The sequence below is a fragment of the Plecotus auritus genome (genome assembly GCF_963455305.1).
Source record: "Plecotus auritus genome assembly, chromosome: 6".
NCBI classification, from domain to species: domain Eukaryota; kingdom Metazoa; phylum Chordata; class Mammalia; order Chiroptera; family Vespertilionidae; genus Plecotus; species Plecotus auritus.
The window spans coordinates 44,912,236-44,926,259 of NC_137773.1; the positions used below are offsets into that span (position 1 = coordinate 44,912,236).

The window sequence follows — 14,024 nt, forward strand, 5'->3', positions numbered from 1 at the left end:
GCTCTGGCTGGGAATCTTTTTGGTGCATAGGGCAATGCTCAACCAAGACACACTGGCCAGGGCAGAAAAGCAGTTCTTGTTGCCTGAGAATGCAGCCACAGCCTTACGATCACTGTTTTCTAAGACTTAATCATATACATTAATGTCTCTAGCATAAGAAAATTTTATTATGCATTTATAAAGTTGTGGTATTGAACATTGTAAAAAATGATTACAATAAATTTTGTGTCTATGTGGTAATTGAATATTTTACTATCCTAATATAAAGCAAATTTACAATATCTTTATTGCCTTTAGGCAAATATTAAATACTCAATTACAGTTTTAATATCAAAATTCTGAAGACTTTTTTCCTAAATAATTTAATTATGAAACTTTTAAGCATTGAAAGTTTTTATTAAAAGCCTTTAAAAGATAATTCAGTGAGGTGCTTTATTTTAAATAGGTTCCAATTTATTGTGCCTAAAGAATGGAATAGCAAATATAGACCCGTATGCATTCATCTTGCTGGAACAGGAGATCATGTAAGACTTTATTATGACATCTAATACGTAATTTGTCAACATACTCTCCTTAACAGATGTGATTATTATATTCTTTAAGTGTGTCATCTTTTCTTTCCTTAGCATTACTGGAGACGACGAACACTGATGGCTCGTCCTATGATTAAAGAAGCTGGAATGGCTTCTTTATTGTTAGAAAACCCTTATTATATCCTTTTGTGATACCTAGAAGTCTTTTCTCTTATGTATTTATAGATAGATTTAGTCATCCAAAGGAATGATAAATAGTAGCCAACTTTTCTAAATCAGGTAAATTTAGTCATCAGTTCAAAAAATACTTAAGAGTGAAGTGAAAAATTACTTTATAGATTGAAGAGCAGTCAGACATTTAAAAAGCCTTCATGCCTTTTGAAAAGTAAAGTAAGGATTGTGTTTCTATTGTATAATAAAGATAAATGGCACTTCTGTTTCCTCTGAGACTTATTTTATGCTGCATTTTAATATTAAGTCAAATGTTTGCTATTAAGGAAACGCTCATGTTTTAAGTGCTTTACAGTTAAGTATCAGTTGAGGTTTAGAAGAGTTCTTAACTTAATTTTCAAGATGACGTCAGACTATGTCCAGAAGAAGAAACGAAACTGATGCACAAATATAATGAAATGCTCAACGTTGCTGGTAATAAGAGAAATGTAAAGTTAAAGCAACAATTAACAAATATTTTAAAAACAAAACATAATACTCATGAGCCTATTGTGAAATGGGCACTCTCATTACTGATTACTGAATATCAGCTCAACCCCTTGAGAAATTTTTACCACATTGAATTTGGAGCCTTAAAAACCTTCACATCCCTTGATAGAGTGATTCTCTTTCTGGGAAATTTATTTTAAGGGTAACATACTAAGAAAAGAGAAAGTAATAGAAAAGAGAAAATATATCTATATAACTTTATTTACAATAGTAAAACATTAGAAATAGCTTGAATGTCCAACAATAGCAACATGGTTGAGAAAACTGGTTCATAATATTGTAATATTATGCAATTGGTTCTGTGATGTTTATTGTTCTACCACTTACTGCCTGTAAGACCATGGACTTGTTAACCTAATATTTTAGAACATCAGTATTTTTGTTGGCAATGGGAATAGTCTCTTAGGTTATTCAGAGTATTACAGAGTTAATACTGTCTAGAACATTGCCTAGTAAATAATGTGTTCAGTAAATTTTAACAGTTATTATTTTTAAAGTTTACAGCAATGTGCCCTGGCCGATTTGGCTCCGTGGATAGAGCGCCGGCCTGCGAACTGAAGGGTCCCAGGTTCGATTCTGGTCAAGGGCACATGCCAGGGTTGCAGGCTCAATCCCCAGTGGGAGGTGTGCAGGAGGCAGCCGATCAATGATTCTCTTTCATCATTGATGTTTCTATCTCTCTCTCCCTCTTCCTTCCTCTCTGAAATCAATGAAATCAATAAAAATATATTTAAAAAAAATAATAAAGTTTACAGCAATGTATGTATTTATAGTGTAAAAATGGGATATATAACTCTATGGTATCATAGGTATACAAAAAAACCTAAAAACAAAATCCATTTAAAAGACTGTGGAAAAAGTACTAGGAAAAATACACCAAGATATTAACATAGTTGTCTATAGATAAAGTAAATTTTTTCTAATCCTTTCTATATTTTCTGAAATTTTTAAAATTGATTTTGGAGAGAAAGGGGAAGGGACGGGGGTGGGGGAGAGAGAGAGAGAGAGATCGATCAATTTGTTGTTCCACTTATTTATGCATTCATTGCTTGCTTTCTTGTATGGAACCTGGAGATGGAACTCTCAACTTTGGTGTATAGGAGTGATGCTCTAACCAACTAAGCAACCCAGCCAGGGCTTTTAGGTTTTCTATAATAATATAAATGAAAAAATACTTAAGTTGAAGACTGCACAACCCAATGAATATACTAAAAGCATTGAATTGTACACTTCAAATAGATAAATTGTTTAGCCAGTGTGGCTGAGTTGGTTGGAGCATCATCCTGTGTACCAGAGCGATCAGGGCACATACCTTAATTGCGGGTTCCATCCCCAAGGCGCATACAGGAGGCCAATAGATGTATCTCTCTCACATTAATGTGGGTGTGTTTCTCCTTCCTTTCCTCCCTCTCTAAAACATCAATAAAAATTCTTTAAAATAACTTGTTAGTTCCAAAAGAGAAAAAGAAAAAAAAATTATTATCCCTGTCCTGTATCTTCAGTGGTTAGAGCATCTGCCCGCAAACCATAAAGTTTAATTCCTGGTCAAGGGCGTGTACCTGGTATGCAGGTTCGATCCTGTGTGCATGAGGCAACCAGTCAATGTGTCTCTTTCACATTGATGCTTCTTTATCTTTCTCCAACTCCCTCCCTCCCTTCCACTCTCTAAAAATCAATGGGAAAAATATCCTGATGTGAGGATTAATCAAAATAATACTAATACTAATAAATTATTTAAAAAATAAAAGCTCTAAAAAAAAGAAAACCATTTGAAAAACCCGAGAACTTCTAAACAGCATATTTCAGATAACTATAAAATAGTTATTTCAGTATTAAGTTGCCTTCAACTTTAATTTAGGTTAATGTGTTTTGATACCAGAGAATATTTAATTATTTTAAAACTTTCTCTTTGACCCACAATATTAAATGGCTGCAGGAAACCCAAGGACCAAATGTAAGTATATATCACCTTCATCTTTGCAGTCTTTATACTGAATTTTCAGCAACATTTAAGTGTTTGGTAGTCTTTGGTTAACCATTTCTAAGTTTAATCTACAAGTGTTATTGCGGGGAAATTCTTTTATAAAATTATAATAGGAATGTTAACTTTAATTTTTACTTTAAGCTTTTTGCATTTTAAATGTATGGTAAAGAGATAAGTTTTAATAGGTTGACTGAAGATATATTTTATTTGTAAAATTTTAACTGAAAAAATTATAAAACATGTTCCTTTTTAAAAGGAAAAGTACATTTACTTTGTGAAATTAAACACTATTATTTTTATTCTTGCAATGCATAATATAGGTAAACTTTCTCTTCCTGGTCTTTTAAAATGATCAACTTTGAAGGCAGTGCTTTTTGCATTTTCATAATCTATGTTATATTTAGTTTTGATTCATTCAAGAAATATTTGATCCTAGACACTGGGAAGACAGCAACAAAAAGACAAGGTCCTTACTTTCATAGAGCTTATATTCCAGTATGGGAGAGAGATAAAAATAAATAAGATAATTTCATGTACTTATCAATACCATAAAGAAATAAAGCAAGGCAATGGGATAAAGAGTAATAGAGTGTGGCTGCAGGGATGGAGCAGTATTAGATATGAGGACATGATGTAACGAGAAGGAGCCACTGGGGTGAAGACCTGGAGGAAGATCAGCCTCAGAGAAGGAAGAGTAAATGAAAAGCACAATGTGAGCACCAGGTTGGAAAGTAGTGCAAGGTAAGATCAGAAAGGTAGGCAAGGACTGGGTTAGGAAGAGCCATGATTAGAATTTTACTGTAAGTGCAGTGGGAAACCTCCAGGGTATTTTAAGCAGAAATTAAAATGATAAGACCTATTGATAAATTCATTATTGTGGGTAAGAAATCAAAAGTTCTGACTTGAACATATTTGTGATGTCTGTTGGACCTGCAAGTAGAGAAGTCAAATAGGGAGTTGGAAAGTGGTGGAAAGATTGGTTTAGAAGTCACTTGTCTATGTGATCATGACATAAAAGAGGTCATGAAAGTGGGGTGTGGTATAAGCAAACCTTATAAAGTGGGAAAACTATATAATTTCCCTAGTGCAGACTTGTTGTGAGAATTATAATGTTTATAAAATATCCTATTACATTTATGTACCCAAAAAATATGACAATGCTCCAATGTATTTAATTTTTCTCAAATAATTCATCGTAAGAAAGAAATAGCTTGCAATTTAAATAATAATACACAATTATCTCTCTTTCAAAATATCTTAACCCTGTTTTCATCAAAAGTGGTTAAATAATTTGAGACTGGGTTTATTGTTATATATAGCCGTTATCTCAAAACCTCACATTGGTAACTTCTGTTAAAAAGCAAACTGAGGTGGACCTGAGAATTCAAACTTCTGTACCAGATGAAAATAATCAGGGGAATTCCATAATCATAAATAGCAAATTAGAATGAGGATAGGAAACAAAAATACATATATAACGATAAATTAGTTATTTTATAATGAAGCATGAGTATGATCTGTTTTGACATAGGATAACATCCTATATAATAAAAGGCTAATATGCACATTGTCCCCTCCACCGGGGGCAAGGCCAGCCAACCTCCCATGTCCCCTTTCCCCCAGCCAGCACGGGTGAGCGGGACCCCACCTGTGCACAAATTTGTGCACCGGGCCTCTAGTAGTTTCCATAAAGAGAAGTCCTGCCTTATGAATATGGAGCCCTGAGAGGATGTGGGAGGACACTGGTCATAATTCTGTTTTTAACGACTTGGCATTCCTTTGGCACCTTGTTCTTTGCATATAATTATTCTATGTAGGCATATAGTGAATGACCATTGATAAAATGAATTTTTGTACACTTTGACAAGGTTTCATCCAGTAGCCAACTATGTGCATGTCTTCATAAATTGTGTATTTAAGATTTCAGTAATACATAAAACTAGTATTAGGTTAAACTCTTACATTGCTTTTTAAAAAATGGTATGCTTTTAAGTTCTATTATAATCAATTCTTTCTAAGAGGGGACAGCTATAAATTTATTTTTCCTTATACAGTCATGGTAATTTAATAAAATTGGCAATATAAGAAATATTATTTTCTCACAGGTATTTTAAGTTTTTTAAAGTGCCATCAAATAAATAAGATTCTTTTCTGAACTTGAAAATAGTAAAATAGTTGAAATTCAATAAAGATTATATGCTAGAGAGCATATATAACTTTTAAAAAATAAGTTATAGGTGATTAATATGTAGAACTATATTAGCAGCACTCTAATTACATCAACGCAGTCCATTGTTTTACTCAACTACTATTCCCTTTCAAAGAAAAAGATAAACCTTGACTGCCTGTTGTAAATTTTCACATATAAAAATGTAAGTACATTAAAAATAATTTTCTTTTTTGTTTTGTGATGCTAGAAGGTCCAGCTTAAAAAACGTGTCTGACCTATTTGTGATGGGAGGAGCTCTTGTTTTAGAATCTGCAGCTCTCTTGCACTGGCTAGAGAGGGAGGGTTATGGACCTCTAGGAATGACCGGAATATCCATGGGAGGACATGTAAGCCTTTCATTTCAAATGATATTTACTTGTGATTGTGTTTGTAAGATGTAGGAAATCTAGTTACTTTTATTTTATGTATAGAATTAATTTTGGTTTTGGTGAAAGAAGAAACAGATTCTAAACTTTCATTCCAATTATAATGATGTTATTTTTTGGTATGATTTATGTAGACACTGATTGTATTTACTCTATAGTTATATCTCAGGTATTGGATTTGATATTTTATTAAAAGTTGATTATGTAACTTTACTCAAGTTTCAAGTATAAATGTCTTATATTGGTGAAAATAGCTAATTTGGGAAATACTTTTTATATATTTATATATTTTTTATTGATTTCAGAGAGGAAGGGAAAGGGAGAGAGAGAAACATCAACAATGAGAGAATCATTGATCAGCTGCTTCCTGCACACCCCCTACTGGGGATCAAGCCTGAAACCTGGGCATGTGCCCTTGACTGAAATTAAACCAGGGACCCTTCAATCCACAGGCCAATGCTCTATCCACTGAGTCAAACCGGCTAGGGCTGGAAAATACTTTTCATTTATCTCTTATCTTTACACCTGATACCACCAACCTATCTTTCTTTTGTCTTGTAGAGTGTCCTAAAATGGCCTCCTGCTTCGTTTGCTTCTCTTGTACTCTTTTCTCTTAAACTTTTTCTTAAACAGTTTTTCTCCACACCCTAGTGATCTTCCTCAATCTGATCTCTGCTCTGTCCTACCTAACAACTGCCAAAGGCTTGCTCTTGCACTGGCTGTAACTATGCCCGATGTTGGCACCCTTCTGGTGCCCCTCCAGTCCCTTCCACCTAGCTCAGTGGTCAGCAAACTGCGACTCTTTGGCCCCTTGAATGTGGCTCTTCCACAAAATACCACGTGCAAGCGCGCACGTACAGTGCGATTGAAACTTCGATTGAAACTTTGTGGCCCATGCGCAGAAGTCGGTTTTCGGCTCTCAAAATCGTTGTACTGTTGATATTTGGCTCTGTTGACTAATGAGTTTGCCGACCATTGACCTAGCTGAATAACAGCTTGCTCTTCTGGTTCCAATTTGGAGGTTACTTCCTATGACAAGCTCTCCTGACTCCTAGCCTTACTCCAGACTATACTTCATCTCTCATTAGTACTTATTTCACTGTACTTATTTAGCAGTCAGTTTGCTCCATGAAGCAGTAGATTCACTGAGGGCCAGGAATATGCTCTGGTTCATTATGTGGACTGATTAGTCATTCGGTACATTAAAAAATATATTTGCTGTAAGTTATTTGACTTATAAAGTTAAGTTCAAAAACTTACTCAAATTAAAAGGGGTTACCAAAGAGGTGAAGCTAATAAAATTACTTCAAGAATTTACTCAAATCCAAAACAGCAACTACAAGACAGTAAAACTGAAGGGTGAAAAAGGATTTCTTTTCCTACCTAGTAGTATTTCCATTTTTAGAACCTAATTTCACCTTGACTACTGCCTCTTAACTGGTTTTCCTACCTCAAATCTGATTATCTCTAATCAGCCCTATAAACCACTATCATTTTAGCTTCCTTGAATCGTTCCTTTGACAATGCCACTCCTTTGCTCAGGCCTCTTGATTAATTCCCCATTATCTACAAAACAAAGGAATTTCTAATCTGATCCTGATCAATCTTTCCAGCCCTACCCTATCTCCTGAACCCATTGACCACTTGTGCACAGTTGACCAGCTGAGCTGAAATACAGGGTGTGTCAGAAGTAGGTTTACATTTGTGAGTATGCAAAAAAGTTTATTCTCGTATTATTTATTAACTATTGTATTATTTTCCATACAAACAACTCTAAACCTAATTTTGCTTCACCCTGTATTTTGGATGTTCCCCTACAACAAAGACTGTGCTTTCTCACTATCTTGCCTTTGATCCTATTGTCTTCTTAAATGGAAGACATGACACCATGTATCATTTTCCCTAAGTGACAGCCATTTCATGAAGCCTACTCCAATTCCTCTAGCCCAAAACAACTCTTCCCCTCTCTAAGCATACATATTACGTTACATATAACTGATATAAAATAATATAATATGTTGTGTTTTGTAGTTTACCAAATTCTTGGCATATTTTAGTCAACTTCAAGGGTCAGATTTTTTTAATTTTATTATTATTTCTTAGGGTCTGAGATTTTATAGTTGTAATTTTTCTGTACCTGAGCAAGTTACTTAGGTAATGAGTGTATCTACATCTCAGCATGTGTGCTCTACATTTACTCAGTAGAAAGTAGCTCTCTATGAAAAGTCTTAAAGTTACTTAAAATTTTCTAATATATTTTACTAGAGGCCTGGTGCACAAATTCACGCATTGGTGGGATCCCTCGGCCTGGCCAGCATCTCACCCAGTCCGATTGGGGCGGGGTGAGCCGGCCATGGGGAGGGACCACAGGAGGTTGGCTGTGAGAGTACACTGATCACCAGGGGGCAGCTCCTGCATTGAGTTCGCTTGACCAGTCGTAAAGGTCACTTAGGCTTTTATATATATACATATATATAGATTGCTTTCAAAGGGGGAAGTTATATGTTGTAGTTGAATTTATGACTTGGAAGTTTGAAAAGGTTGCTAGACATTCTCATGAGTGTTTAGAGACTTTTTGTTTGTGTCTTATCTCATCAACTACTACACAAAGTGCTTGTTAATATTACATATTTTTTATTTTAATGAGTAGAAACTTTAAACAGAAGCTCTCTAACTGACTGTGTTACCATATTACAGATGGCTTCCTTAGCAGTATCCAACTGGCCTAAGCCCATGCCATTGATTCCATGTCTGTCTTGGTCCACAGCATCTGGGGTCTTCACTACGGTAATTTAATTGCAATTAATATTTAGATAGTTATATATGCTTTTAGGTAATTGTTTTGGGGGCTCCCCAAACCACCCCCAGGTTTGGTGATTCACTAGAAGAAATCACAGGATTCAGCATGTACTCATGACTAAGACTCATTAGAGAAAAGGGTACAATACAGAATCAGCAAAGGGAAAAGATACAGGGGGCAAAGTCCAAAGGACACCAGGCACAAGCTTTGAGTGGAGACTCATATTCTGTGTTGGATTCCTCCAGCAGTGTGACACATTTGCAAAGTTGTGTCCATTAGTGCAATTCACTTGAGCACAGAAGTCCAGGGTTTTTCTCAGGGGTCAGTCATTTAGGTGCCCTCTGCCTGGCATGTACCAAAATTCCAGAAGGAAAGCAGGTGTTCAGCAGGAACTTCATTGTTTGTACAAGCAGTTTAGGCACAGAGACCCACTTTATCATTTAGGAAGTTTTACATCAGGGTAAAGAACTGTTTATTAGTCAAGTTCTCAAACTCTAGTCAAGGGCCAACCTTATAAGCAGGCCTTTCTAAAAACAGGAAATCTCAAACCTGCTATGTTAACTCTTCTGCACAGTAATAATACAATTTTTGGACACAATAATTTATGGTGTGACTTGATCTTTAGTTTGTTATTTCAGGGTGTGCTGAGTAAATCAATTAATTGGAGGGAGTTGGAAAAGCAGTATTATGCACAGACAGTTTATGAGGAAGAAATTATTCACATGCTTGAATATTGTGGAGTAAGTATTTGTAATTTCTATATTATGTTAGGGGGAGGGTTGATTGTGTTTAATGATTCAAATTTTTTAAAAGAATTGCAAATTTTGGGCCCTGGTTGGATAGCTTAGTTGGTTAGAGCATCTCCTTATATGCCAGGGTTTCAGGTTTGATCCCCAGTCAGAATCAACCAATGGGGAAAAAAAAGAATCAACCAATGAAATGCATGAATAAGTGGAACAACAAATCCATGTTCCTCTCTCTCTGCCTCTCTCTCTCTCTCTCTCTATTTCTATCTCTCTGTCTCTCCCTTCCTTCCTCTCTCTAAAGTCAATTTTTTAAAGTCAATTTTTAAAAAAGAATTACAAAATTTTTAAAGCAATACTACTTATTTTTAAAAATTCTTTAAAAGAAAATACAGGTAAGTAAAATAACAGATACAGAAAATCATTCACAGCAAATACGGTTTAATACATTTATTAAATAGGAACACATTTGTAATAGGTCAAGAATAGAGCTTGACCACCCAGCTCAGAATTTACCACCCAACCCTGGCATCACCTCCTTGTGTCCTAATCAAAGGCCCTTTTCTCCTACTATTATCATCCTGATTTTTATAGTAACTACTTCCTTCTTTCTTTAAAATAATTTTATTATCCAAGTGTACATCTCTAGATACTATAGCTCTTTTGTTTTTTATTTTTTAATTTAAATTTTTTTTTTTTTTTTTTTTTTTGGTGATAAAGAGTGAGTGATGGAGAGCTAGATAAAGAGAGACAAGGGGGAAAGAGATAGATACTATAGATTTTTATAAGTGTCTTAATCTATATGTTCCCTTCCATCCCTTTTTTTTTTTCCCTTAAAATTTTTCTTGCCTATTCAGTGTGGCTCAGTGGTTGAGGGTCTACCTATGGACTAAGAGGTCACAGGTTCGATTCCTGGTCAGGGCACATGCCTAGGTTGCAGTCTCGATCCCCAGTGTGGAGCATGCAGGAGGCAGCCAATCAATAATTATCTTTCATCATAGATGTTTCTCTCTCTTTCCCTTTCCCTTCCTCTCTGAAATCAATAAAAATAGACTTTTAAAAATTAAAAATAAAATAACTAAGTGTTCAGACTATTTTCTGAATGAACATAGTTTAGGGTAAGTTTAAGAGCAATTTCTATTTTATTTTCTATGGCCATATATGCATACTCTTTGCTCCTTTTTTTTTATTTATTGTGATTTTGGGCTGTCTCTTCACTCTAGCTCTTATTAAAACAATACGCTCTTTGTCATATAGGTTGCAAATATATTTTCTCAGGCTATCATTTTTATCTTTTGACTTTGCTTTTAGTATTTGACAAAGTTTATTTTTATTTAAATGATGTTGTATTTACAGCTCTTAAAGCTGAGTTCATACTTTAAAATTTTTCATAGGCAATATTTATTCCTTGATCATTTTTAATTCTTATTAGTTCATCCTGAGGAAGAGATTTGGAGTGGCTATTGTATTACTGCCAGGATACACTCATTAGACTTTTGGAAGTTTAGTAGATCTGGATTTCCATACTTTGGCGATAAAAGCAAGAGACAGACTAAATTACACTTTTTAATTACTGTTCAGTAGGAAATATTTAGCAGTAAAATATAAATCTGTCTTAGTCCTAAGTTAAATTTTGACATTTCTTTTTAATTGTGGTAAAATATACACAACATGAAATGTACCATTTTAACCATTTCTAAATGTACCATTCAATGGTATTAAGTACATTCACATTGTTTTGCCACCATCACCTCTAACAACACTATCCAGTTGTAGAACTTTCCATCTTCCTAAACTGAAATTCTGAACCTGTTAAACAATAACTCTCCATTTCCTTCTCCTCTTCATCCTGGCAACCACCATTCTACTATCTCTCTCTATGAATTTGATTACTCTAGGTTCCTCATAAAAATGTAATCTTACAATATTTGTCCTTTTGTGCCTGTTTTATTCATTTAGCATAATGTCTTCAAAGTTCACCCATGTTTTAGCATGTGTCAGAAGTTCATTAATGATCCATTGTATGTGTACAACATTTTGTTTTTCCCTTTATTCGTTGATGGACATTTGTGTTTTGTTTGAACAAAGTTGTTAAATAAAATCCTATTTTTCATTAAATGATGTTTTCTTTTCTTTTATATATTCAGACAGATTCTTTCAAAATGGGACAAGAGTTTGTGAAATGCTTCCCTAGCAGTGCAGACAAGCTCACTAACCTTAATCTGGTTTCTAGAACTTTAAATTTAGATATGACGGACCAGGTTGTGTCCTCGAAACATGATGAGTGCCATAAATCTAGTAAAACATCTTTTAGTGCCACATCAGAAGGACTCTTGTTGAAAGATACTTCTAAGATGGAGTGCTTCAATCAAACACTTTCAACCAACAAAAGTAGTTATACAAGTTGTAATCCTCAGTCATACCACCTACTCAGTAAAGAACAAAGAAGAAAGAATCTTCAGAAAGAATCTTTACTGTTTATGAAAGGAGTCATGGATGAATGTACTCATGTAGCAAATTTCTCAGGTATTAATTTTTATATGAAATTGAGAATATTTGATGATGCTTAAATTTGTGAAATATTTTTAAGGATGCTTTATAAGTTAATTTTGTATTTTCAAGAGTATATTTATTGTTGGCCCCAGAATGTGCTTAGCAAGATAAGCTGGTTATTTAAATGTATCATATTTTATCCATGAAAATATAAGACCATTTTATGGTTCATTAAAAACATTGGCTTTTGTACCTTAGTTAGAATGTTCATCTCACTGTATTAGAAATGAATATTACATTATGGTATAGAATAGTTGATTTTTAACTTATTCAAAGGAGTTCGTTTGACAAATGTTTCACTGACTGCATTGTATGATGCATTTTATTTTCTAATACAATTTAATAGGATGTATAAAAATCTTAGAGATTTTGTTGCATTTTTTCAAATCTTGTACCTAGTTCCGGTAGACCCAAGCCTCATTATAGTGGTTCAAGCCAAAGAAGATGCATATATTCCACGAACTGGAGTTCGAAGTTTACAAGAAATTTGGCCTGGTTGTGAAATCAGATATCTAGAAGGGGGTCATATTAGTGCTTATCTTTTCAAACAAGGAGTCTTCAGGTAAGATGGTTGGTGTAAACAGGTGTCTGTAGTTTTTTTTACATAAAATAATGGGTATTTTTATTGCATCCTTTAGGTCCTCTTGTTTCTTCCTTGCTTTCCTCAATTCTCACACTGTGGTACTCTTTCCTTTCTTGTCCTCTTATTTTCTTTTTCTTCCAGAGAACTAGAAAGTAGCATATGATAGGCATGCTTTATTATCTGATTTTACCCTCTTTAGATGTCAATGGCCAGGTATTTTAGAGAATATGGAGAGACACCAGGGTTTGTAAATCTTGTCTAGGTTTTTCACTCCATACTGGTGTCCTTCTCTAAGAATGGCCTGAGCATTTGTGGAATAATCTAGCAATGGTTTTTAGTAGCAAGTGAAAATTGAACCTTAAAATGACAAGACAAGTATTGGTTTTAATATTAGTAATGTTTCTGTTTGTAAATGCTTTTGTTGATTTTTTTCCTTTTTAATATATTTTTGTTGATTTCAGAGAGGAAGGGAGAGAGAGATAGAAACATCAATGATCAGAGAGAATCATTGATCGGCTGCCTTCTGCATGCCCCCTACTGCAACCCGGGCATGTGCCCTTGACTGGAATCGAACCCAGGACCCTTCAGTCCACAGGCGGACGATGCTCTATCCACTGAGCCAAACCAGCTAGGGTGATTTATTTTTTTTGTGGATAGAGGAAGGGAGAGGGATAGAGAGAAACATCAATGAGAAACACCATCAATTGGCTACCTCATGCACACCCCCCACTGAGGATTGAGCCCACAACCCAGCCATGTACCCTGACCCAGAATTGAACCAGTGACCTCTTGGTTCATGAGTTGACACTCAACCACTGAGCCACACCGGCCAGGCAATGTTAGTAATTTTATGACTCCAGTATTTGTTAGAACTTATAAAAACTTGTATGCTATAACTCGTTTTTTGGTATCCTGCATTATTTCAACTTTCATTCAAATTTGATGGTAAAAAGTATCATTGGAATTTATCATTAGTGGTTAAATAAGTTAGTTCACCTAAAGTGCTTAGGTCAGTGCCCTGTGTATGATAAGTGTTCCAAAATTTCCAGCTGGATAGCTATATAATAGAAAAATTGAGAGTGGTATATGTTTGATTTTATTTTTTTCTATCACTATCCCCTCTATGCCTTCTTATACCTCCATCCATCCTCCCTGCAATCACCACACTGTTGTCTGTGTCCATGAGGTCTTTTTTTTTTTTCCTTTTTACTCAGTCCTTCCACCATCTGCACCCTCGATGTCCCCTCCCCCCAGAGTTGTCTGCCTGCTCTGTATCTATGAGTCTGTCTCTATTTTGCTTGGTAGTTCAGTTTATTCATTAAATTCCATGTATGCATGAAATCATATGGTACTTTCTCTGTTTTTGATATTTTAAATTATTTTTAATCTAAGAAATGCTTCTTTGTATAGTTACTTAATTCAACTTGTAGATGTCACCTTTTTTAGGTACGGACTAATTATTTTTTTTTAAATATATTTTATTGCTTTTTTACAGAGATGAAGGGAGAGGGAT

General features: G+C 34.7%; 2 protein-coding genes across 2 annotated transcripts in view; both read left to right on the forward strand.

The window, feature by feature from the left end:
• ABHD18 (abhydrolase domain containing 18) overlaps positions 1-14,024 on the forward strand; it is a 53,913-nt gene that overhangs the window by 35,854 nt on the left and 4,035 nt on the right. The window contains exons 5-12 of the mRNA XM_080676780.1: positions 446-524; positions 627-721; positions 3,190-3,207; positions 5,655-5,793; positions 8,530-8,619; positions 9,271-9,372; positions 11,523-11,901; positions 12,328-12,490. Of these exons, the coding sequence (XP_080532906.1) occupies positions 446-524; positions 627-721; positions 3,190-3,207; positions 5,655-5,793; positions 8,530-8,619; positions 9,271-9,372; positions 11,523-11,901; positions 12,328-12,490 (1,065 nt within the window). The remainder of the gene's footprint in view (positions 1-445; positions 525-626; positions 722-3,189; positions 3,208-5,654; positions 5,794-8,529; positions 8,620-9,270; positions 9,373-11,522; positions 11,902-12,327; positions 12,491-14,024) is intronic.
• LARP1B (La ribonucleoprotein 1B) overlaps positions 1-14,024 on the forward strand; it is a 157,314-nt gene that overhangs the window by 18,225 nt on the left and 125,065 nt on the right. The window contains exon 2 of the mRNA XM_080676776.1: positions 8,530-8,619. Within this exon, the coding sequence (XP_080532902.1) occupies positions 8,580-8,619 (40 nt within the window). The 5' untranslated portion in view covers positions 8,530-8,579. The remainder of the gene's footprint in view (positions 1-8,529; positions 8,620-14,024) is intronic.